The 25,188-nt window shown below is 43.3% G+C and overlaps 1 protein-coding gene across 1 annotated transcript in view; it reads right to left on the bottom strand.

The window, feature by feature from the left end:
- Nucleotides 1-8,060: 8,060 nt before the first annotated feature.
- The window catches only part of CNTNAP1 (contactin associated protein 1), a 412,393-nt gene continuing 395,265 nt past the window's right edge, over nucleotides 8,061-25,188 (bottom strand). The window contains exons 23-24 of the mRNA XM_033918597.1: nucleotides 10,819-10,866; nucleotides 8,061-9,587 (exon numbers count right to left, since the gene is read on the bottom strand). Of these exons, the coding sequence (XP_033774488.1) occupies nucleotides 9,400-9,587; nucleotides 10,819-10,866 (236 nt within the window). The 3' untranslated portion in view covers nucleotides 8,061-9,399. The remainder of the gene's footprint in view (nucleotides 9,588-10,818; nucleotides 10,867-25,188) is intronic.

Genomic DNA, 25,188 nt, shown 5'->3' with positions numbered 1-25,188 from the left:
GTCTCCGCTTTTCCAGGGAGAACAGCCCCAGCCTATTCAACTAGTAAATAGAATTTTTAATCAAGTTTCAAATTTTTAGTTTTCTATTTAGCCACATGTCAAATCAGGTAATAGATTGTTAGAATTTAGATCATAATGAATTAACGTTTAAATGGAATGAATCTATTTAAATCAAATGTCAATAATCAATTCAAATCAGTTTAAAAAAAATTGTTTTGGGAGCTTAACAATTAAATAAATTTTAGTGAATAGTAGAACTGAATATCACCATAGGTGGGATTTTCCCTTAAACATGTGAGTTTTTAAATCATCATGCAATACTAATTTTCAATTTCTCATTAATTTGGTATAAGTTATTTATTTCATTGGTTAATTAATTTTCAATTATTTGATCTAGTTACTAGTTATATATTTAATTAGTTAATAGTTTGTTAGAACTTAAGTTTCTAAATTATAATGAATTAGTGATCCATAAAACACTGTATATTTTATATTTAACAATAGGTTAAAGAGAATATTCACAGGTTTTGCTAGGATTTTCACATTTTAGAATTATTGATCAAGTTTTGTTTCTTTCAGTTTTTGGTGCAAAAATAGAAGGAGGCAAAGCCCCTGATGAAACCGAGTGTGAAACGGTTGGGCAGCCTTTGGGCACAAAAGATAAGTGCCCTCCTTTTTTTAGCACCTTAAGCACTATAAGCACTTTATATTTATCAAATATCAAATTAAGATTATAAAAAGATATTTTGAACACATGTCACTTTACTAAGACCAATGATGAATTTACCACCCCAGTAAGGGCATGGAAATCATTCAAGTAGTGCATTGGATATTGGAGGTCTGGTTATTCAATTTGACTTGATATCAATTTGTTCTCTTGCTCATACAACGTATAAGCTGCGCCTATTGATCTTGTATTATCTATGCCTAGCTGAGGTCTTGGGACTAGTCAAGGTGCCAATGTATATGCTGCGACTATTAGTGCTGTGTTACCTGTGCCCAGCAGATGTCTAGTCAAGGTGGCAACGTTTAAGCTGCGCCTATTAGTCCCGTGCTATCTGTGCCCAGCTGATTTGTTGGGCCTGTTCAGGCTGGCAACGTATAAGCTGCATCTATTAACCCCATGTTACCTGTGCCTAGCTGATGTCATTGGCCTAATCATGGTGGCAACTTATAAGCTGTGCCTATTAGTCCTGTGTTACCTTTGCCTAGTTGATGTCTAGTCAGGGTGGCCTCGTATAAGCTGTGCCTGTTAGTCATGTGTTACCTGTGGCCAGCTGATGTATACGGCCTAGTCAGGGTGGCAATGACTAAGCTGCGCCTATTAGTCCTGTCTTACCTTTGCCCAGCTGAAGTCTAGTTAGGGTGGCAATGTATAAACTGCGCCTATTAATCCTGTGTTACCTGTGCCCAGCTGATGTCTTAGGCATAATCAGGGTGGCAACGTATAAGCTGCGACTAATAGTCCTGTGTTACCTGTGCCCAGCTGATGTCTTAGGCATAATCAGGGTGGCAACGTATAAGCTGCACCTATTAGTCCTGTGTTACCTTTGCCCAGCTGAAGTCTAGTTAGGGTGGCAATGTATAAACTGCGCCTATTAGTCCTGTGTTACCTGTGCCCAGCTGATGTCTTAGGCATAATCAGGGTGGCAACGTATAAGCTGCGACTAATAGTCCTGTGTTACCTGTGCCCAGCTGATGTCTAGTCAGGGTGGCAATGTCTAAGGTGCGTCTATTAGTCCTGTGTTACCTGTGCCCAGCTGATGTCTAGTCAGGGTGGCAACGTATAAGCTGCGACTAATAGTCCTGTGTTACCTGTGCCCAGCTGATGTCTAGTCAGGGTGGCAATGTCTAAGGTGTGTCTATTAGTCCTGTGTTACCTGTGCCCAGCTGATGTCTAGTCAGGGTGGCAACGTATAAGCTGCGACTAATAGTCCTGTGTTACCTGTGCCCAGCTGATGTCTAGTCAGGGTGGCAATGTCTAAGGTGCGTCTATTAGTCCTGTGTTACCTGTGCCCAGCTGATGTCTAGTCAGGGTGGCAATGTCTAAGGTGCGCCAATTAGTTCTGTGTTACCTGTGCCCAGCTGATGTCTAGTCAGGGTGGCAATGTATAAGCTGCGCCTATTAGTCCTGGGTTACCTGTGGCCAGCTGATGTCATGGTGGCAACGTAAAAGCTGCGTCTATTAGTCCTGTGTTACCTTAGCCCAGCTGATGTCTAGTCAGGGTGGCTACGTATAAGCTGCGATTAATAGTCCTCTGTTACCTGTGCCCAGCTGATGTCTAGTCAGGGTGGCAATGTATAAGCTGCGCCTATTAGTCCTGTGTTACTTGTGCCCAACTGGTGTCTTGGGCCCAGTCAGGGTGGCAAAGTATAACCTGTGCCTATTAGTCCTGTGTTACCTTTGCCCAGCTGATGTCTTGGGCCCAGTCAGGGTGGCAACGTATAAGCTGCGCCTATTAGTCCTGGGTTACCTGTGCCCAGCTGATGTCTAGTCAGGGTGGCAACATATAAGCTGTACCTAATAGTCCTGTGTTACCTTTGCCAAGCTGATGTATGGTCATGGTGGTAACGTATAAGCTGCGCCTATTAGTCCTGTGTTACTTGTGCCCAACTGATGTCTTGGGCCCAGTCAGGGTGGCAACGTATAAGCTGGGCCTATTAGTCCTGTGTTTCCTTTGCCCAGTTGATATCAGGGTGGCAAATAAGCTGCGCCTATTAGAACTGTGTTACCTTTGCCCAGCTGTCATGGTGGCAACGTATAAACAACGCCTATAAGTCCTGCGTTACTGTGGCCAGCTGATGTCTTCGGCCTAGTCAGGTTGGCAATGTCTATGCTGCGCCTATTAGTCATGTGTTACCTGTGCCCAGCTGATGTCTAGTCAGGGTGACAATGTATAAGCTGCGCCTATTAGTCCTGTGTTGCCTGTGCCCAGCTGATGTCTAGTCAGGGTGACAATGTATAAGCTGCGCCTATTAGTCCTGTGTTACTTGTGCCCAACTGATGTCTTGGGTCCAGTCCAGGTGGCAACATATAAGCTGTGCCAATTAGTCCTGTGTTACCTTTGCCCAGCTGGTCAGGGTGGCAACGTATAAGCTGCGCCTATTAGTCCTGTGTTACTTGTGCCCAACTGATGTCTTGGGCCCAGTCAGGGTGGCAACGTGTAAGCTGCGCCTATTAGTCCTGTGTTACTTGTGCCTAACTGATGTCTTGGGCTCAGTCAGGGTGGCAACGTGTAAGCTGCGCCTTTTAGTCCTGTGTTACTTGTGCCTAACTGATGTCTTGGGCTCAGTCAGGGTGGCAACGTGTAAGCTGCGCCTATTAGTCCTGTGTTACTTGTGCCTAACTGATGTCTTTGGCCCAGTCAGGGTGGCAACGTATAACCTGCGCCTATTAGTCCTGTGTTACCTTTGCCCAGCGGATGTCTAGTCAGGGGGGCAACGTATAAGCTGTGCCAATTAGTCCTGTGTTACCTGTGTCCAGCTGATGACTAGTCAGGGGGGCGTATAAGCTGCGCCTATTAGTCCTGTGTTACCTTTGCCAAGCTGATGTCTTGGGCCCAGTCAGGGTGGCAACGTATAAGCTGCGCCTATTAGTCCTGTGTTACCTTTGCCAAGCTGATGTCTTGGGCCCAGTCAGGGTGGCAACGTAAAAGCTGCGCCTATTAGTCCTGGGTTACCTGTGGCCAGCTGATGTCATGGTGGCAACGTATAAGCTGCGCCTATTAGTCCTGTGTTACCTTTGCCAAGCTGATGTCTTGGGCCCAGTCAGGGTGGCAACGTATAAGCTGCGCCTATTAGTCCTGTGTTACCTGTGGCCAGCTGATTTCATGGTGGCAACGTATAAGTTGCGCCTATTAGTCCTGTTATCTTTGCCCAGCTGATGTCTAGTCAGGGTGGCAACGTATAAGCTGCGCCTATTAGTCCTGTGTTACCTGTGGCCAGCTGATTTCATGGTGGCAACGTATAAGTTGCGCCTATTAGTCCTGTGTTATCTTTGCGCAGCTGATGTCTAGTCAGGGTGGCAACGTATAAGCTGCGCCTATTAGTCCTGGGTTACCTGTGGCCAGCTGATGTCATGGTGGCAACGTATAAGTTGCGCCTATTAGTCCTGTGTTACCTTTGCCCAGCTGATGTCTAGTCAGGGTGGCAACGTATAAACTACGCCTAGAAGTCCTGCGTTACTGTGACCAGCTGATGTCTTCGGCCTAGTCAAGGTGGCAACGTGTAAGCTGCGCCTATTAGTCCTGTGTTACCTTTGCCAAGCTGATATATAGTCATGGTGGCAACGTATAAGCTGGGCCTATTAGTCCTGTGTTACCTGTGCCCAGCTGATGTCTAGTCAGGGTGGCAATGTCTAAGGTGTGCCTATTAGTTGTCTGTTACCTGTGCCCTGCAAATGTCTTGGGCCTAATCAGGGTGGCAATGTATAAGCTGCGCCTATTAGTCCTGGGTTACCTGTGGCCAGCTGATGTCATGGTGGCAACGTATAAGCTGGGCCTATTAGTCCTGTGTTACTTGTGCCCAACTGATGTCTTGGGCCCAGTCAGGGTGGCAATGTATAACCTGCGCCTATTAGTCCTGTGTTACCTTTGCCCAGCTGATGTCTTGGGCCCAGTCAGGGTGGCAACGTATAAGCTGGGCCTATTAGTCCTGGGTTACCTGTGGCCAGCTGATGTCTTGGGCCCAGTCAGGGTGGCAACGTATAAGCTGGGCCTATTAGTCCTGTGTTACTTGTGCCCAACTGATGTCTTGGGCCCAGTCAGTGTGGCAAAGTATAACCTGCTCCTATTAGTCCTGTGTTACCTTTGCCCAGCTGATGTCTTGGGCCCAGTCAGGGTGGCAACGTATAAGCTGCGCCTATTAGTCCTGGGTTACCTGTGGCCAGCTGATGTCTTGAGCCCAGTCAGGGTGGCAACGTATAAGCTGGGCCTATTAGTTCTGTGTTACTTGTGCCCAACTGATGTCTTGGGCCCAGTCAGTGTGGCAAAGTATAACCTGCGCCTATTAGTCCTGTGTTACCTTTGCCCAGCTGATGTCTTGGGCCCAGTTAGGGTGGCAACGTATAAGCTGCGCCTATTAGTCCTGGGTTACCTGTGGCCAGCTGATGTCTTGAGCCCAGTCAGGGTGGCAACGTATAAGCTGGGCCTATTAGTCCTGTGTTACTTGTGCCCAACTGATGTCTTGGGCCCAGTCAGGGTGGCAACGTATAAGCTGGGCCTATTAGTCCTGTGTTACTTGTGCCCAACTGATGTCTTGGGCCCAGTGTGGCAAAGTATAACCTGCGCCTATTAGTCCTGTGTTACCTTTGCCCAGCTGATGTCTTGGGCCCAGTCAGGGTGGCAACGTATAAGCTGCGCCTATTAGTCCTGGGTTACCTGTGGCCAGCTGATGTCTTGGGCTCAGTCAGGGTGGCAACGTATAAGCTGGGCCTATTAGTCCTGTGTTACTTGTGCCCAACTGATGTCTTGGGCCCAGTCAGGGTGGCAACGTATAAGCTGGGCCTATTAGTCCTGTGTTACCTTTGCCCAGTTGATATCAGGGTGGCAATGTATAAGCTGTGCCTATTAGTCCTGTGTTACCTGTGGCCAGCTGATTTCATGGTGGAAACGTATAAGTTGCGCCTATTAGTCCTGTGTTACCTGTGCCCAGCTGATGTCTAGTCAGGGTGGCAATGTATAAGCTGCGCCTATTAGTCCTGGGTTACCTGTGGCCAGCTGATGTCATGGTGGCAACGTATAAGCTGGGCCTATTAGTCCTGTGTTACTTGTGCCCAGCTGATGTCTTGGGCCCAGTCAGGGTGGCAACGTATAAGCTGCGCCTATTAGTCCTGGGTTACCTGTGGCCAGCTGATGTCTTGGGCCCAGTCAGGGTGGCAACGTATAAGCTGCGCCTATTAGTCCTGGGTTACCTGTGGCCAGCTGATGTCTTGGGCCCAGTCAGGGTGGCAACGTATAAGCTGGGCCTATTAGTCCTGTGTTACTTGTGCCCAATTGATGTCTTGGGCCCAGTCAGGGTGGCAACGTATAAGCTGGGCCTATTAGTCCTGTGTTACTTGTGCCCAACTGATGTCTTGGGCCCAGTCAGTGTGGCAAAGTATAACCTGCGCCTATTAGTCCTGTGTTACCTTTGCCCAGCTGATGTCTTGGGCCCAGTCAGGGTGGCAACGTATAAGCTGCGCCTATTAGTCCTGGGTTACCTGTGGCCAGCTGATGTCTTGGGCCCAGTCAGGGTGGCAGCGTATAAACTGGGCCTATTAGTCCTGTGTTACTTGTGCCCAACTGATGTCTTGGGCCCAGTCAGGGTGGCAACGTATAAGCTGGGCCTATTAGTCCTGTGTTACTTGTGCCCAACTGATGTCTTGGGCCCAGTGTGGCAAAGTATAACCTGCGCCTATTAGTCCTGTGTTACCTTTGCCCAGCTGATGTCTTGGGCCCAGTCAGGGTGGCAACGTATAAGCTGCGCCTATTAGTCCTGTGTTACTTGTGCCCAACTGATGTCTTGGGCCCAGTCAGGGTGGCAACGTATAAGCTGGGCCTATTAGTCCTGTGTTACCTTTGCCCAGCTGAAGTCAGGGTGGCAACGTATAAACTACGCCTATAAGTCCTGCGTTACTGTGGCCAGCTGATGTCTTCGGCCTAGTCAGGGTGGCAATGTTTATGCTGCGCCTATTAGTCCTGTGTTACCTGTGCCCAGCTGATGTCTAGTCAGGGTGGCAATGTATAAGCTGCGCCTATTAGTCCTGGGTTACCTGTGGCCAGCTGATGTCATGGTGGCAACGTATAAGCTGGGCCTATTAGTCCTGTGTTACTTGTGCCCAATTGATGTCTTGGGCCCAGTCAGGGTGGCAACGTATAAGCTGGGCCTATTAGTCCTGTGTTACCTTTGCCCAGCTGATGTCTTGGGCCCAGTCAGGGTGGCAACGTATAAGCTGCGCCTATTAGTCCTGTGTTACCTTTGCCCAACTGATGTCTTGGGCCCAGTCAGGGTGGCAACGTATAAGCTGGGCCTATTAGTCCTGTGTTACCTTTGCCCAGTTGATATCAGGGTGGCAACATATAAGCTGCGCCTATTAGTCCTGTGTTACCTTTGCCCAGCTGAAGTCAGGGTGGCAACGTATAAACTACGCCTATAAGTCCTGCATTACTGTGGCCAGCTGATGTCTTCGGCCTAGTCAGGGTGGCAATGTTTATGCTGCGCCTATTAGTCCTGTGTTACCTGTGCTCAGCTGATGTCTAGTCAGGGTGGCAATGTATAAGCTGCACCTATTAGTCCTGGGTTACCTGTGGCCAGCTGATGTCTTGGGCCTAATTAGGGTGGCGACGTATATAATGTCTCTTAGCCCTGTATTACCTGTGCTCAGCTGATGTCTTTGGCTCAGTCAGGGTGGCAACGAATAAATTGCACCTTGTTTACAAATGTCAACATGTCAGTCAGTCTAAAGCAGGGGTCTCGAAGTCCCTCCTTGAGGGCCACAATCCAGTTGGGTTTTCAGGATTTCCCCAATGAATCTGCATGAGATCTATGTGCATGCACTGCTTTCGATGCATATTCATTGGGGAAATCCTGAAAGCTCGACTGGATTGCGGCCCTCAAGGAGGGACTTTGAGATCCCTCCCTGGTCTAAAGGGAAGAGAGTGTAGGAAACTGTGGTTGTTTGTCCAGTGAATTTGCAGTAGGAACTAGAATCTTGCCATTCTTGTAAATGAAGGTCAGTCTCTTAAGAGAGTTTATATATAGGTGAAAAATGGGAAAAACCTAAATACAATTCTCAAGTTGTACAAACAGACCTTGGCAATCTCTCAGACTAACTTTATTTGCACACCTTCATATTTTTAGCTGAGCAGTTTTTTTGCTCAATAGGAATTTAAATAAAATCAGACAAGTTATGATAGTAGTATTGTATCCGTAGGGTCAATTGGCTGCCAAAATTACTATAACTTCATATACAAAAGCAGGAAACAATTTACTGTGACACTCACTTCAGTTTGAATATTTGCAGCTGACATTTTTCTTTATATAAACTGATTTTAAAAATGAGTGTTAATTTTTGCAACCAAAAAGGTAAAAAATTTTGTATTTAAGCAGCAATTTCAGGTAATTCTCATGCACTACACACACACTGCAAACTGTCCAGCTAAAGCTGGAATATTGCACATAATCCTTTAGGAACTCCAATTAGTTCTGTTCCTTATATTATATATTTTGCACATTAGTTAATGCCTTTTTGATAAGCAGCTAAACAGACAGTTATTCTAAGGGATAACAGTTGCTACCAAGCATGGTAAAATGTCCTTCTTATATGGTATAATACTGATTGATTTTAAAAAATTGGTTCTTCTGAAATCTACTGTGTATTGGAAAGCATTTCCATTTCTGCCTCCCCCCCATATTTGGTAACGAAAACTCAAAAATAGTCAAGAAGGGTTTACAACCTAATTTTCATAAAGAAAATCTAGAATCTGTTCAAATGGCAGCTTTTGAAACAAAAGAGAGAGAGAATCCAAACAACAACCAATAGAGCAAAGGGTTTAATTCAAGGGTACCAACTCGCTACTGTTCAGCATCACGGGCTAGACCAGCGGTTCTTAAACTTGTCCCGGGGGATCCTCATCCAGTCAGGTTTTTGAGATATCCCTAATGAATACGCATGAGGCAGATTTGCATGCCTGTCACTTCTATTATATGTAAATCTGCTTCACCCAGGACAGGTTTAAGAACCTTGGCTAGACAGCTACCCTGACAAATCGGACCGGCTTTGTTAGTTTTATAAGCCCCATCAAAACTAAAGTACATCTCAAATTTCTGAAATACACTAAGGTTGCAAAATTTGTCTGCCATAAAAAGCTGAGGTTGGGTCGGATAAGGAATCGGCAACATGTCAAAAGCCTTTTCCAAAGTGCTTCTAGGTAGATAGGACCCATCATTTTTCAGTAGTCACAGTGAACTCTAGAATACTTTCCTTAACTTTCAACCTCATTAGTCCTTTGAAAAGGAAATCCATAATTCTGTATATACTTAATAGTCTTAATATACAGCTTCCTGAAGACATGAACAAGTTTATACAAAACACAGTAGTAGGAAATGGAATGCAACAATGAAAAATAGGGCTTGCAAAATGAGCTTCAGTCTGCATGCCCCCACCCCCACCCCATCTCAGCAGTTCAGGTTTGCTTGCTCTTTGGTCCTGCGCTACCTTCACAGAAAGGCTGTTCCAGAAAACATACCGCTAAACTGTAAATAAAACTGTTGATCTGACATAGCCAATCCAGGCAGTACTCTGTTCCCTAAAACAAAAAAAGAGAATCCCTTGAAGTATCTTGTCCGTTTAAAGTGAGTTTTTTATTGAAATGTAAAGCATCCAACCCGCCCTTAGTCAGCAGAAGGAGGGATGAATAATTATTCTGGCTTTTCCTCTTCCAGGATCTGAGGGAGGTTTTGGTCCTTTCTTAAGGAGATAGGCTTGACAGCGCTTGTATAGTCTACAGCTTTTGGTTCATTGGTGCGGTATGACCCCTTGTACCGGTGAAAATGAAGATAGAAGAAGACCAGGAGGCTCAGCAGAATGAGAAGTAATATAACAATAACTGTATGATGAAAGGGAGACAAAACAAGAAAAGAACTATTTTGTATTGTACAATTGATATATAACAAGAGAAATGCTGTGGGACAAAAATGACTAGGTAAAAGAACAGGGACAACAAATCAATATGAGAGACTATTCTATCTTAAAGACAATCCCCTGATATTGACCGTGGAAGATTGCCAGTGATCTTCCTCAGTCTATGACGAATCCATAAATGCAGTATCTGGTGACCAGCATTGAATTTCCTGTCTATTTTTGGCCAGCCAAGACATAGTCAACTAGATCAATATTCAAAAGCTAGCCAGCTAAATCTCATTGACTTAAGATAGACCACTCTCTTAGGTGGTTCTGTTTGGTTAGTGAACTTAGCTGTTCACTGCTACCCATATACGGTGGCTTCCCAACTATGTCACGCAATATAGCCGGGGCTTCAGCCAGTCAGTGAGAGACGGCCATCTATCTCCCGCTGAATATTGCAGAATAGTCAACTATGGGCTATTTAGCCACCTGGGAGCCATTCCTGGATGGCTAAATAGCACTGAATATTGGCCTCAGTGTCCCTGAGGAACAGACTAGAAATATCAGAAAATAGGATCATGAATTTTAATTTAAGGATCCTAAATTGTCTCCTTCTATGTCCCAGGAAGATCAGCGGAGGGGGGGGGGAGGGGGGAATGGTGCGGTGCCTGAGCTTCCAAGATGGTATTTGTTTGAGTCCAATAAGGATTCTATATTAAGACTTTCTCCTATTTTCATAAGCATCAAACTGTGTTTTGGGGATTTTTCCTGATGTCTCTAGGCAGGCTCAGGGCAAATGTAAATTATTTATCGCTTTAAGATCTGAAGTTTGGTTCTTAAGATTTCCTGTTAAATGTTTGATTAAACATAGTGGGCATATGTATATTTTTTGTGAGGAAACACAAGAACTTTTCTAGATTTGTCAGCTCATTATATAATTATAAATATACTGTTTAATTTAGATCTTGCATCATTATTTCTTCTTTTTTTATTTCCTTACAGTCATCATTTCCTTGTAGAATTCTGCCATTCCTTCAGCTATATTGAGGACTTATTTAGCGGTATCATGGATAGTTGCTGTTACCTTTATTGTTTTGAATGCCTTTATGATAACCACTTTGTTTGATCTTGTAAAATTTACATAAAAAATAAAGTCTTTATTATTGGCAAACAAGAATGCAACACACTTCCCATCTTGTGTCTCTTTCACTTACATGCAATAAGAAGTCCCATTAAGCCATCATCATGTGTATGAGGAAAAGCTGCAAAATAAAAAAAATAAAGTGAGGAACACACTTTAGTTCCATGTGATCTTGTGATCAAGTTAATAGTAAGAAAATGTGGGTATTAATATATATGGTAAGTCATATATATTAATACCCCAATCATGTACAGTGACATTTGCATAATAATTGTGATTCACTTTGATATGTACAATATATGTAGGCAGTATTTAAATTCCACCTAAGCTAAAAATCTAAACTATAATGGCAAATCTCAATAGCCAGGCATACAGGTAAAATCTTAGTTGACCTGTTGTAACTCATGCCTTGTCACTTGAACTCACGGAGGGTAATTTTAATAAGGGAGCACCTAGCATAAGCACAGTAAGTAGGTGCCTATTTGTTGTTATAAAATTGACCTAAAATAAACTGTCTTCATATGTGACAGAAAATTATAAAATACATTTTTAAAAATTATGGGTGTAATTTCATGCATACGGGGTGGGGGGGCATTCTATCCAAACTCTACACTTATATGCCTACCTGCATACAGTAGACTCTGTTAACCAGCACACATGGGGATTGATAGATGCCAAATAAATGTAGTTTCTGGTTGCTTGAGAGTTACTATTAAAAATAGGCTTAATACTATACCCCATGGCAATACTATAAACTATGCGACTATGTATGAACAAACTGATTGAAGCTAATTTTTGTATATACCAAGACCTCGAACACCCAAGACACTACTTATTCTAGTTTCATGTCCTTACTGGGGTGATGTGTTCATCATCGGGCTTGTTGAATTTTTTAATGCAGGCTATATAATGTATATATGTGGCGCTATAAATAATTTTAGGACGAGCACTTAACTTACAGCCCAACGGTTACCCAGCCGTTTCACTGGCATGTTTCATCTCGTCAGTGCCCCCTGTTAACTCTCTTGCTGTTTGTTCATATATAGTCGCATGTTGTATGATTAGTTGAACAAGCTATTTTTCCATATATCAATTTAGATATACCATAAACTATACCAGATAAACCACTGGACATCAGGTCAAAATATGGACGTATTCATTTACACTTAAATTTCTGCCAGATTTTATTTTAATTAAAATATATAGGAGACAGAAAAATCAAAGAAATACTATAATATTTTTATCACTCTCTCTCTCTCTAACATCTCCCTCTCTCTCTAACCTCCATCTTTCTCTAACATCTCAATCTCGCTCACTCTAAACCTCTCTCTCTAACATCGCCCTCTAACTCTAACCTCCCTCTCTCTCTCGAACACTAACACATATGATTTATCTGTGTTCAAATGTTCTCTCTCTCTAAGTGTTCAAGGGTTTTCTCTCTCTCTCTCTCTGTGTTCAAGTGTTTTTTATCTCTCTCTGTGTGTTCAAGTGTTTTCTCTCTCTAAGTGTTCAAGTGTTTTTTTTCTCTCTCTGTGTGTGTTCAAGTGTTTTTTATCTCTCTCTGTGTGTTCAAGTGTTTTCTCTCTCTAAGTGTTCAAGTGTTTTTTTTCTCTCTCTCTAAGTGTTCAAGTGTTTTCTCTCTCTCTCTCTGTGTTCAAGTGTTTTTTTATCTCTCTCTGTGTGTTCAAGTGTTTTCTCTCTCTAAGTGTTCAAGAGTTTTTTCTCTCTGGGATCACGTGTTCTCTCTCTCTCCCTCTGTGTTCGCTATCTCTCTCTCTCTCGGTGTTCGCTCTCTCTCTGTTCGTGTGTTCACTCTCTCTCTCTCTCTCTCTCTGTTCAAGTGTTCTCTCAATCTCTTCATGTCTGCTTTCCCTCTCTGTTAAAGTGCTTTCTCTCTCTCTGTTTATGTGTGCTCTCTATGTCTTCAAGAGTGTTCTCTCTCTCTTTCTGTGTTTGTGTGTTCTCTCTGTGTGTTCAAGTGTGTAATCTCTCTCTCTGTGTTCAAATGTTCTCTCTCTGTTCATGTGTGTACTCCCCCTCTCTCTCTGTTCAAGTGTATTCTCCCTCTCTCTCTCTCTCTGTGTTCAAGTGTGTTCTCTCTCTCTTTCTGTGTTTGTGTGTTCTCTCTTCTGTGTGTGTGTTCAAGTGTGTTCTCTCTCTGGGTGTGTTCCAGTGTATTCTCTCTCTCTGTTCAAGTGTGTTCTCCCTCTCTCTCTTTTCAAGTGTGTTCTCCCTCTCTTTCTGTGTTTGTGTGTTCTCTCTTGTGTGTGTGTGTTCAAGTGTGTTCTCCCTCTCTCTCTTTCTCTCTGTTCAAGTATGTTCTCCCTCTCTGTGTAAGTGTGTTCTCTCTTTCTGTGTAAGTGTGTGTTCTCTCTTTCTGTGTAAGTGTGTTCTCTCTCTCTCTGTTCAAGTGTGTTCTCCCTCTCTTTCTGTGTTTGTGTGTTCTCTCTGTGTGTTCAGGTGTGTAATCTCTCTCTGTGTTCAAATGTTCTCTCTGTTCAAGTGTATTCTCCCTCTCTTTCTGTGTGTTCAAGTGTGTTCTTTCTCTCTTTCTGTTTGTGTGTTCTCTCTTGTGTGTGTGTTCAAGTGTGTTCTCTCTTTCTGTGTAAGTGTGTTCAAGTGTATTCTCTCTCTCTCTCTGTGTTAAAGTGTTCTCTGTGTGTTCAAGCGTTCTCTCTCTGTTCAAATGTTTTTTTTCTCTCTCTCTGTATTCAAGTGTTCTCTCTCTCTCACTCTCTCTGTATTCAAGTGTTTTCTCTCTCTAAGTCTTCTCTCTCTCTCTCTCTGTGTTCAAGTGTTTTCTCTCTAAGTGATCTCTCTCTCTGTCTCTCTCTCGATTCAAGTGTTCTCTTTCTCTCTGTGTTCACGTATTTTCTCTCTCTTGGTGTTCGAGTGTGTTCGCTTTCTCTCTCTGGGTTCACGTGTTCTCTCTCTCTCTGGGTTCCCGTGTTCTCTCTCTCTCTCTGTCTTCAAATGTTCTCTCTCTGTCTTCAAGTGTTCTCTCTCTGTCTTCAAGTGTTCTCTCTCTCTCTCTGTCTTCAAATGTTCTCTCTCTGTCTTCAAGTGTTCTCTCTCTGTCTTCAAGTGTTCTCTCTCTCTCTCTGTCTTCAAGTGTTCTCTCTCTGTCTTCAAGTGTTCTCTCTCTCTCTTTCAGTGTTCAAGTATTCACTCTTTCTAGTTTCATGGGTTCTCTCTCTCTCTCTCTGTGTTCAAGTGTTCTGTCTCTCTCTCTCACTCTGTTCAAGTGTTCTCTCTCTCTCTCTTTCAGTGTTCAAGTATTCACTCTTTCTAGTTTCATGGGTTCTCTCTCTCTCTCTCTGTTCAAGTGTTCTGTCTCTCTCTCTCACTCTGTTCAAGTGTTCTCTCTCTCTGATCAAGTGTTCTCTCTTTCTATGTGTTCAAGTGTTCTGTCTCTCTCTCTCTCTGCATTCAAGTGTTCTCTCTCTCTCTCTGTGTGTTCAAGTGTTCTCTCTCTCTCTCTGTGTGTTTAAGTGCTCTCTCTCTTTCTGGGTTCAAGTGTTCTGTCTCGTTCTCTCTCTCTCTCTCTCTGTGCTCAAGTGTTCTCTCTCTGTGTTTGTGTGTTCTCTCTCTCTATTTGTGTGTTCTCTCTGTGTGTTTGTGTTCTCTCTCTCCATGTGTTCTCTCTGTGTGTTTGTGTGTTCTCTCTCTCTCCATGTGTTCTCTCTGTCTTCAAGTGTTCTCTCTCTCTTCAAGTGTTCTCTCTGTCTTCAAGTGTTCTCTCTCTCTTCAAGTGTTCTCTCTCTCTTTCAGTGTTCAAGTATTCACTCTTTCTAGTTTCATGGGTTCTCTCTCTCTCTCTGTGTTCAAGAGTTCTGTCTCTCTCTCACTCTGTTCAAGTGTTCTCTCTCTCTGATCAAGTGTTCTCTCTATCTCTGTGCTCAAGTGTTCTCTCTCTCTCTCTTTCTGTGCTCAAGTGTTCTCTCTCTCTCTCTTTCTGTGTTCAAGTGTTTTCTCTCTCTCTCTATTCAAGTGTTCTCACTCTCTTTCTATGTGTTCAAGTGTTCTGTCTCTCTCTGCATTCAAGTGTTTTCTGTCTCTCTCTCTGCATTCAAGTGTTTTCTCTCTCTCTCTCTGTGTTTAAGTGTTCTCTCTCTTTCTGGGTTCAAGTGTTCTGTCTCTCTCTCTGTGTTTAAGTGTTCTCTCTCTTTCTGGGTTTAAGTGTTCTCTCTCTCACTCTCTCTATGTTCAAGTGTTCTCCTCTCTCTCTCTGTTCAAGTGTTCTCTCTCACTCTCTCTGTGTTCAAGTGTTGTCTCTCTCTCTCTCTGTGTTCAAGTGTTCTCTCTCTCTCACTCTCTCTGTGTTCAAGTGTTCTGTCTCTCTCACTGGGCTCAAGTATTCTCTCTCTCTCCGAGTGCTCTCTCTCTATGTATTCAAATGTTCTCTCTCTCTCTCTCTCTCTGTGTTCAAGTGTTCTCTCTCTCTCTCATTCTCTCTCTCTGTTCAAGTGTTCTCTCTCTCTCTCTGTTCAAGTGTTCTCTCTCTCTCACTCTCTGTGTTTTCAAGTGTTCTTTCTCTCTCTCTCTGTCTTCAAGTGTTCTCTCTCTCTCTCTCTCTTTCAGTGTTCAAGTATTCACTCTTTCTAGTTTCAATGGTTCCCTCTCTCTCTCTCTCTCTGTGTTCAAGTGTTCTGTCTCTCTCTCTCACTCTGTTCAAGTGTTCTCTCTCTTTCTGGGTTCAAGTGTTCTCTCTCTCTCTCTCTCTGTGTTCGTGTTCTCTCTCTCTCTCTCTCTCTCTCTCTATTCAAGTGTTCTCACTCTCTTTCTATGTGTTCAAGTGTTCTCAATCTTTCTGGGTTCAAGTGTTCTCTCTCTCTCACTCTCTCTGTGTTCAAGTGTTCTTTCTCACTCTGTGTTCAAGTGTTCTCTCTCTCTCACTCTCTCTGTGTTCAAGTGTTCCCTCTCTCTCTCTCTGTATTCAAGTGTTCTCTCTCTCTCTCTGTATTCAAGTGTTCCCTCTCTCTCTGTATTCAATGTTCTCTCTCTGTCTTCAAGTGTTTTCTCTCTCTCTCTCTGTCTTCAAGTGTTCTCTCTCTCTCTTTCAGTGTTCAAGTATTCACTCTTTCTAGTTTCATGGGTTCTCTCTCTCTCTCTCTGTGTTCAAGTGTTCTGTCTCTCTCTCTCACTCTGTTCAAGTGTTCTCTCTCTCTGATCAAGTGTTCTCTCTTTCTATGTGTTCAAGTGTTCTGTCTCTCTCTCTGCATTCAAGTGTTCTCTCTCTCTCTGTGTGTTTAAGTGTTCTCTCTCTCTCTCTGTGTGTTTAAGTGCTCTCTCTCTTTCTGGGTTCAAGTGTTCTGTCTCGTTCTCTCTCTCTCTCACTCTCTCTGTGCTCAAGTGTTCTCTCTCTGTGTTTGTGTGTTCTCTCTCTCTATTTGTGTGTTCTCTCTGTGTGTTTGTGTTCTCTCTCTCCATGTGTTCTCTCTGTGTGTTTGTGTGTTCTCTCTCTCTCCATGTGTTCTCTCTGTCTTCAAGTGTTCTCTCTCTCTTTCAGTGTTCAAGTATTCACTCTTTCTAGTTTCATGGGTTCTCTCTCTCTCTCTGTGTTCAAGAGTTCTGTCTCTCTCTCTCACTCTGTTCAAGTGTTCTCTCTCTCTGATCAAGTGTTCTCTCTATCTCTGTGCTCAAGTGTTCTCTCTCTCTCTCTTTCTGTGTTCAAGTGTTTTCTCTCTCTCTCTATTCAAGTGTTCTCACTCTCTTTCTATGTGTTCAAGTGTTCTGTCTCTCTCTGCATTCAAGTGTTTTCTGTCTCTCTCTCTGCATTCAAGTGTTTTCTGTCTCTCTCTCTCTCTGCATTCAAGTGTTTTCTGTCTCTCTCTCTGCATTCAAGTGTTTTCTCTCTCTCTCTCTGCATTCAAGTGTTTTCTCTCTCTCTCTCTGTGTTTAAGTGTTCTCTCTCTTTCTGGGTTCAAGTGTTCTGTCTCTCTCTCTGTGTTTAAGTGTTCTCTCTCTTTCTGGGTTTAAGTGTTCTCTCTCTCACTCTCTCTGTGTTCAAGTGTTCTCCTCTCTCTCTCTGTTCAAGTGTTGTCTCTCTCTCTCTCTCTGTGTTCAAGTGTTCTCTCTCTCTCACTCTCTCTGTGTTCAAGTATTCTCTCTCTCTCCGAGTGCTCTCTCTCTATGTATTCAAGTGTTCTCTCTCTCTCTCTCTCTGTGTTCAAGTGTTCTCTCTCTCTCTCATTCTCTCTCTCTGTTCAAGTGTTCTCTCTCTCTCTCTGTTCAAGTGTTCTCTCTCTCTCACTCTCTCTGTGTTTTCAAGTGTTCTTTCTCTCTCTCTCTATCTTCAAGTGTTCTCTCTCTCTCTCTCTCTTTCAGTGTTCAAGTTTTCACTCTTTCTAGTTTCAATGGTTCCCTCTCTCTCTCTCTGTGTGTTCAAGTGTTCTGTCTCTCTCTCTCACTCTGTTCAAGTGTTCTCTCTCTTTCTGGGTTCAAGTGTTCTCTCTCTCTCTCTCTCTGTGTTCGTGTTCTCTCTCTCTCTCTCTATTCAAGTGTTCTCACTCTCTTTCTATGTGTTCAAGTGTTCTCAATCTTTCTGGGTTCAAGTGTTCTCTCTCTCTCACTCTCTCTGTGTTCAAGTGATCTCCTCTCTCTCTGTTCAAGTGTTCTTTCTCACTCTGTGTTCAAGTGTTCTCTCTCTCTCACTCTCTCTGTGTTCAAGTGTTCCCTCTCTCTCTCTCTGTATTCAAGTGTTCTCTCTCTCTCTCTGTATTCAAGTGTTCCCTCTCTCTCTGTATTCAATGTTCTCTCTCTCTCTGTTCAAGTGTTTCTCTCTCTCTCTCTCTGTTCAAGTGTTTCTCTCTCTCTCTGTTCAAGTGTTTTTTTTCTCTCTCTCTGTGTTCAAGTGTTCTCTCTCTCTCTCTGTGTTAGTGTTCTTTCTCTCTCTGTGTGTTCATTCTCTCTGGTTTCAAGTGTTCTCTCTCTCTCTCTGTGTTCGTGTTCTCTCTCTCTCTCTCTGTGTTCAAGTGTTCTCTCTTTCTCTCTCTGTGTGTTCGTGTTCCCTCTATCTTTCTCTCTGTGTTCAAGTGTTCTCTCTCTCTGTGTTCAAGTGTTTTCTCTCTCTGTTTTCAAGTGTTCTTTCTCTCGCTCTCCTCAAGTGTTTTATCTCTCTCTCTCTCTGTGTTTTCAAGTGTTCTTTCTTTCTCTCTCTCTCTCTGTCTTCAAGTGTTCTCTCTCTCTCTCTCTTTCAGTGTTCAAGTATTCACTCTTTCTAGTTTCAATGGTTCCCTCTCTCTGTGTGTGTTCAAGTGTTCTGTCTCTCTCTCTCACTCTGTTCAAGTGTTCTCTCTCTCTGTGTTCTCACTCTCTTTCTATGTGTTCTGTCTCTCTCTCTCTCTGTGTTCAAGTGTTCTCTCTCTCTCACTCTCTCTGTGTTCAAGTGTTCTCTCTCTCTCTGTGTTCAAGTGTTCTCTCTCTCTCTGTGTTCAAGTGTTCTCTCTCTCTCTGTGTTCAAGTGTTCTCTCTCTCTCTGTGTTCAAGTGTTCTCTCTCTCTCTGTGTTCAAGTGTTCTGTCTCTCTCTGTGTGTTTGTGTTTTTCTCTCTTTGTTCAAGTGTTCTCTCTCTCTCTCTCTGTGTTCAAGTGTTCTCTCTCTCTATTCAAGTGTTCTCACTCTCTCTGTGTTCGTGTTCTCTCTCTCTCTCTCTGTGTTCAAGTGTTCTCTCTCTCTATTCAAGTGTTCTCACTCTCTTTCTATGTGTTTAAGTGTTCTGTCTCTCTCTGTATTCAAGTGTTCTCTCTCTCACTCTCTCTGTGTTCAAGTGTTCTCTCTCTCTCTCTCACTCTCTCTGTGTTCAAGTGTTTTCTCTCTCTCTGTGTTCAAGTGTTCTCACTCTCTTTCTATGTGTTCAAGTGTTCTGTCTCTCTCTGTATTCAAGTGCTCTCTCTCTCTCTGTTCAAGTATTCTTTCTCTCTTGCTCTCCTCAAGTGTTTTATCTCTCTCTCTCTCTGTGTTTTCAAGTGTTCTTTCTTTCTCTCTCTCTCTCTCTGTCTTCAAGTGTTCTCTCTCTCTCTCTCTGTCTTCAAGTGTTCTCTCTCTCTCTCTTTCAGTGTTCAAGTATTCACTCTTTCTAGTTTCAATGGTTCCCTCTCTCTCTGTGTGTTCAAGTGTTCTGTCTCTCTCTCTCACTCTGTTCAAGTGTTCTCTCTCTCTGTTCAAGTGTTCTCTCTCTTTCTGGGTTCAAGTGTTCTCTCTCTCTCTCTGTGTTCAAGTGTTCTTTCTCTCTGTGTTCAAGTGTTCTTTCTCTCTGTGTTCAAGTGTTCTCTCTCTTTCTGTGTTCAAGTGTTCTCTCTCTTTCTGGGTTCAAGTGTTCTCTCTCTCTCTGTGTTCGTGTTCTCTCTCTCTCTGTTTTCAAGTGTTCTCACTCTCTTTCTATGTGTTCAAGTGTTCTGTCTCTCTCTCTCTGTATTCAAGTGTTCTCTCTCTCTGTGTTCAAGTGTTCTCTCTCACTCTCTCTGTGTTCAAGTTTTCTCTCTCTCTCACTCTCTCTGTGTTCAAGTGTTCTCTCTCTCTTTCTGTTTAAGTGTTCTCTCTCTTTCTGGGTTCAAGTGTTCTCTCTCTCTCTCTGTGTTCAAGTGTTCTCTCTCTCTCTCTGTGTTCAAGTGTTCTCTCTCTTTCTGGGTTCAAGTGTTCTCTCTCTCTCTGTGTTCGTGTTCTCTCTCTCTCTGTTTTCAAGTGTTCTCACTCTCTTTCTATGTGTTCAAGTGTTCTGTCTCTCTCTCTCTGTATTCAAGTGTTCTCTCTCTCTGTGTTCAAGTGTTCTCTCTCACTCTCTCTGTGTTCAAGTTTTCTCTCTCTCTCACTCTCTCTGTGTTTAAGTGTTCTCTCTCTGGGTTCAAGTGTTCTGTCTCTCTCTCTCTCTGCATTCAAGTGTTTTCTGTCTCTCTCTCTGCATTCAAGTGTTTTCTCTCTCTCTCTCTGTGTTTAAGTGTTCTCTCTCTTTCTGGGTTCAAGTGTTCTGTCTCTCTCTCTGTGTTTAAGTGTTCTCTCTCTTTCTGGGTTCAAGTGTTCTGTCTCTCTCTCTGTGTTTAAGTGTTCTCTCTCTTTCTGGGTTTAAGTGTTCTTTCTCTCACTCTCTCTGTGTTCAAGTGTTCTCCTCTCTCTCTCTGTTCAAGTGTTCTCTCTCACTCTCTCTGTGTTCAAGTGTTCTGTCTCTCTCACTGGGCTCAAGTATTCTCTCTCTCTCCGAGTGCTCTCTCTCTATGTATTCAAGTGTTCTCTCTCTCTCTCTCTGTGTTCAAGTGTTCTCTCTCTCTCTCATTCTCTCTCTCTGTTCAAGTGTTCTCTCTCTCTCGCTCTCTGTTCAAGTGTTCTCTCTCTCTCACTCTCTGTGTTTTCAAGTGTTCTTTCTTTCTCTCTCTCTCTCTCTGTCTTCAAGTGTTCTCTCTCTCTCTGTCTTCAAGTGTTCTCTCTCTCTCTCTCTTTCAGTGTTCTCTCTCTCTCTCTCTCTTTCAGTGTTCAAGTATTCACTCTTTCTAGTTTCAATGGTTCCCTCTCTCTCTCTCTCTCTGTGTTCAAGTGTTCTGTCTCTCTCTCTCTCACTCTGTTCAAGTGTTCTCTCTCTTTCTGGGTTCAAGTGTTCTCTCTCTCTCTCTCTCTGTGTTCGTGTTCTCTCTCTCTCTCTCTCTCTGTGTTCAAGTGTTCTCTCTCTCTCTCTCTATTCAAGTGTTCTCACTCTCTTTCTATGTGTTCAAGTGTTCTGTCTCTCTCTCTCTCTGTGTTCAAGTGTTCTCTCTCTCTCACTCTCTCTGTGTTCAAGTGTTCTCCTCTCTCTCTCTGTTCAAGTGTTCTTTCTCACTCTGTGTTCAAGTGTTCTCTCTCTCTCACTCTCTCTGTGTTCAAGTGTTCCCTCTCTCTCTCTCTGTATTCAAGTGTTCTCTCTCTCTCTGTATTCAAGTGTTCCCTCTCTCTCTCTCTCTGTATTCAATGTTCTCTCTCTCTCTGTATTCAAGTGTTCTCTCTCTCTGTATTCAAGTGTTCTCTCTCTCTCTCTGTATTCAAGTGTTCTCTCTCTCTCTCTCTGTATTCAAGTGTTCTCTCTCTCTCTCTCTGTATTCAAGTGTTCTCTCTCTCTCTGTGTTCAAGTGTTCTCTCTCTCTCTGTGTTCAAGTGTTCTCTCTCTTTCTGGGTTCAAGTGTTCTGTCTCTCTCTCTGTATTCAAGTGTTCTCTCTCTCTCTCTGTATTCAAGTGTTCTCTCTCTCTCTGTATTTAAGTGTTCTCTTTCTCTCACTCTCTCTGTGTTCAAGTGTTCTCTCTCTCTCTCTGTGTTCAAGTGTTCTCTCTCTCTCTCACTCTCTCTGTGTTCAAGTGTTCTCTCTCTCTCTCTCTCACTCTCTCTGTGTTCAAGTGTTCTGTCTCTCTCTCTCACTCTCTCTGTGTTCAAGTGTTCTGTCTCTCTCACTGGGCTCAAGTGTTCTCTCTCTCTCCGAGTGCTCTCTCTCTATGTATTCAAGTGTTCTCTCTCTCTCACTCTCTATGTTCAAGTGTTTTCTCTCTCTCTCTCTCACTCTCTCTGTGTTCAAGTGTTCTGTCTCTCTCTCTGGGCTCAAGTGTTCTCTCTCTCTCCGAGTGCTCTCTCTCTATGTATTCAAGTGTTCTCTCTCTCTCACTCTCTATGTTCAAGTGTTTTCTCTCTCTCTCTCTCTGTGTTCAAGTGTTCTCTCTCTCTCTCACTCTCTCTGTGTTCAAGTGTTCTCTCTCTCTCTCACTCTCTCTGTGTTCAAGTGTTCTGTCTCTCTCTCTGGGCTCAAGTGTTCTCTCTCTCTCCGAGTGCTCTCTCTCTATGTATTCAAGCGTTCTCTCTCTCTCACTCTCTCTTTGTTCAAGTGTTCTCTCTCTCTCTATGTGTTCAAGTATTCTCTCTCTCTGTGTACAAGTGTTATGTCTCTCTCTCTGAGCTCAAGTGTTCTCTCTCTCTCTCTCTCTGAGTGCTCTCTCTCTATGTATTCAAGAGTTCTCTCTCTCACTCTCTCTGTGTTCAAGTGTTTTCTCTCTCTCTGTGTTCAAGTGCTCTCTCTCTCTCTCTCTCTGTTCAAGTGTTTCTGTCTCTTTGTTCGAGTGTTCTCTCTCTCTCTTTGTTCGTGTTTTTTTTTTCTCTCTCTGTGTGCAAGTGTTCTCTCTTTCTCTCCAATTGTTATCTATCTCTCTCTCTGTGTTAGTGTTCTTTCTCTCTCTCTGTGTTCACTCTCTCTCTGGTTTCAAGTGTTCTCTCACTCTCTCTCTCTGTTTTCGTGTTCTCTCTCTCTGTGTTCAAGTGTTCTCTCTTTCTCTCTAACACAGATACATCTCTCTCTTTCTAGCTCACTCTAACACATACCTCTCTCTGTGTTCAAGTGTTTTCTCTCTCGCTCTCCTCAAGTGTTTTATCTCTCTCTCTCTGTGTTTTCAAGTGTTCTTTCTTTCTCTCTCTCTCTGTCTTCAAGTGTTCTCTCTCTCTGTTCAAGTGTTCTCTCTCTTTCTGGGTTCAAGTGTTCTCTCTCTCTCTGTCTTCAAGTGTTCTCTCTCTGTCTTCAAGTGTTCTCTCTCTCTCTTTCAGTGTTCAAGTATTCACTCTTTCTAGTTTCATGGGTTCTCTCTCTCTCTCTCTCTCTCTGTGTTCAAGTGTTCTGTCTCTCTCTGATCAAGTGTTCTCTCTTTCTATGTGTTCAAGTGTTCTCTCTCTCTCTCTGTGTGTTCAAGTGTTCTCTCTCTCTCTCTCTGTGTGTTTAAGTGTTCTCTCTCTTTCTGGGTTCAAGTGTTCTGTCTCGTTCTCTCTCTCTATCACTCTCTCTGTGCTCAAGTGTTCTCTCTCTGTGTTTGTGTGTTCTCTCTCTCTATTTGTGTGTTCTCTCTGTGTGTTTGTGTGTTCTCTCTCTCTCCATGTGTTCTCTCTGTCTTCAAGTGTTCTCTCTCTCTTTCAGTGTTCAAGTATTCACTCTTTCTAGTTTCATGGGTTCTCTCTCTCTCTCTGTGTTCAAGAGTTCTGTCTCTCTCTCTCACTCTGTTCAAGTGTTCTCTCTCTCTGATCAAGTGTTCTCTCTATCTCTGTGCTCAAGTGTTCTCTCTCTCTCTCTTTCTGTGTTCAAGTGTTTTCTCTCTCTCTCTATTCAAGTGTTCTCACTCTCTTTCTATGTGTTCAAGTGTTCTCTCTCTCTGATCAAGTGTTCTCTCTATCTCTGTGCTCAAGTGTTCTCTCTCTCTCTCTTTCTGTGTTCAAGTGTTCTGTCTCTCTCTGCATTCAAGTGTTTTCTGTCTCTCTCTCTGCATTCAAGTGTTTTCTGTCTCTCTCTCTGCATTCAAGTGTTTTCTCTCTCTCTCTCTGCATTCAAGTGTTTTCTCTCTCTCTCTCTGTGTTTAAGTGTTCTCTCTCTGGGTTCAAGTGTTCTGTCTCTCTCTCTCTCTGCATTCAAGTGTTTTCTGTCTCTCTCTCTGCATTCAAGTGTTTTCTCTCTCTCTCTCTGTGTTTAAGTGTTCTCTCTCTTTCTGGGTTCAAGTGTTCTGTCTCTCTCTCTGTGTTTAAGTGTTCTCTCTCTTTCTGGGTTTAAGTGTTCTCTCTCTCACTCTCTCTGTGTTCAAGTGTTCTCCTCTCTCTCTCTGTTCAAGTGTTCTCTCTCACTCTCTCTGTGTTCAAGTGTTGTCTCTCTCTCTCTCTGTGTTCAAGTGTTCTCTCTCTCTCACTCTCTCTGTGTTCAAGTGTTCTGTCTCTCTCACTGGGCTCAAGTATTCTCTCTCTCTCCGAGTGCTCTCTCTCTATGTATTCAAGTGTTCTCTCTCTCTCTCTGGGTTCAAGTGTTCTCTCACTTTCTCATTCTCTCTCTCTGTTCAAGTGTTCTCTCTCTCTCTCTCTCTCTGTTCAAGTGTTCTCTCTCTCTCACTCTCTCTGTGTTTTCAAGTGTTCTTTCTTTCTCTCTCTCTCTTTCAGTGTTCAAGTATTCACTCTTTCTAGTTTCAATGGTTCCCTCTCTCTCTCTCTCTGTGTGTTCAAGTGTTCTGTCTCTCTCTCTCACTCTGTTCAAGTGTTCTCTCTCTTTCTGGGTTCAAGTGTTCTCTCTCTCTGTCTCTCTCTGTGTTCGTGTTCTCTCTCTCTCTCTCTCTATTCAAGTGTTCTCACTCTCTTTCTATGTGTTCAAGTGTTCTCAATCTTTCTGGGTTCAAGTGTTCTCTCTCTCTCACTCTCTCTGTGTTCAAGTGTTCTCCTCTCTCTCTGTTCAAGTGTTCTTTCTCACTCTGTGTTCAAGTGTTCTCTCTCTCTCACTCTCTCTGTGTTCAAGTGTTCCCTCTCTCTCTCTCTGTATTCAAGTGTTCTCTCTCTCTCTCTGTATTCAAGTGTTCCCTCTCTCTCTGTATTCAATGTTCTCTCTCTCTCTGTATTCAAGTGTTCTCTCTCTCTCTCTTTCTGTGTTCAAGTGTTTTCTCTCTCTCTCTATTCAAGTGTTCTCACTCTCTTTCTATGTGTTCAAGTGCTCTCTCTCTCTCTCTCTCTGTTCAAGTGTTTCTGTCTCTTTGTTCGAGTGTTCTCTCTCTCTCTTTGTTCGTGTTTTTTTTTTCTCTCTCTGTGTGCAAGTGTTCTCTCTTTCTCTCCAATTGTTATCTATCTCTCTCTCTGTGTTAGTGTTCTTTCTCTCTCTCTGTGTTCACTCTCTCTCTGGTTTCAAGTGTTCTCTCACTCTCTCTCTCTGTTTTCGTGTTCTCTCTCTCTGTGTTCAAGTGTTCTCTCTTTCTCTCTCTGTGTGTTCGTGTTCCCTCTATCTTTCTCTCTGTGTTCAAGTGTTCTGTCTCTTTCTCTCTAACACAGATACATCTCTCTCTTTCTAGCTCACTCTAACACATACCTCTCTCTGTGTTCAAGTGTTTTCTCTCTCGCTCTCAAGTGTTTTATCTCTCTCTCTCTGTGTTTTCAAGTGTTCTTTCTTTCTCTCTCTCTCTGTCTTCAAGTGTTCTCTCTCTCTGTTCAAGTGTTCTCTCTCTTTCTGGGTTCAAGTGTTCTCTCTCTCTCTGTCTTCAAGTGTTCTCTCTCTGTCTTCAAGTGTTCTCTCTCTCTCTTTCAGTGTTCAAGTGTTCTCTCTCTCTCTCTGTGTGTTTAAGTGTTCTCTCTCTTTCTGGGTTCAAGTGTTCTGTCTCGTTCTCTCTCTCTATCACTCTCTCTGTGCTCAAGTGTTCTCTCTCTGTGTTTGTGTGTTCTCTCTCTCTATTTGTGTGTTCTCTCTGTGTGTTTGTGTGTTCTCTCTCTCTCCATGTGTTCTCTCTGTCTTCAAGTGTTCTCTCTCTCTTCAAGTGTTCTCTCTCTCTTTCAGTGTTCAAGTATTCACTCTTTCTAGTTTCATGGGTTCTCTCTCTCTCTCTGTGTTCAAGAGTTCTGTCTCTCTCTCTCACTCTGTTCAAGTGTTCTCTCTCTCTGATCAAGTGTTCTCTCTATCTCTGTGCTCAAGTGTTCTCTCTCTCTCTCTTTCTGTGTTCA

Source organism: Geotrypetes seraphini, chromosome 13, assembly GCF_902459505.1.
Source record: "Geotrypetes seraphini chromosome 13, aGeoSer1.1, whole genome shotgun sequence".
Classification (NCBI taxonomy): domain Eukaryota; kingdom Metazoa; phylum Chordata; class Amphibia; order Gymnophiona; family Dermophiidae; genus Geotrypetes; species Geotrypetes seraphini.
This window is presented reverse-complemented; position numbering and strand designations above follow the sequence as displayed.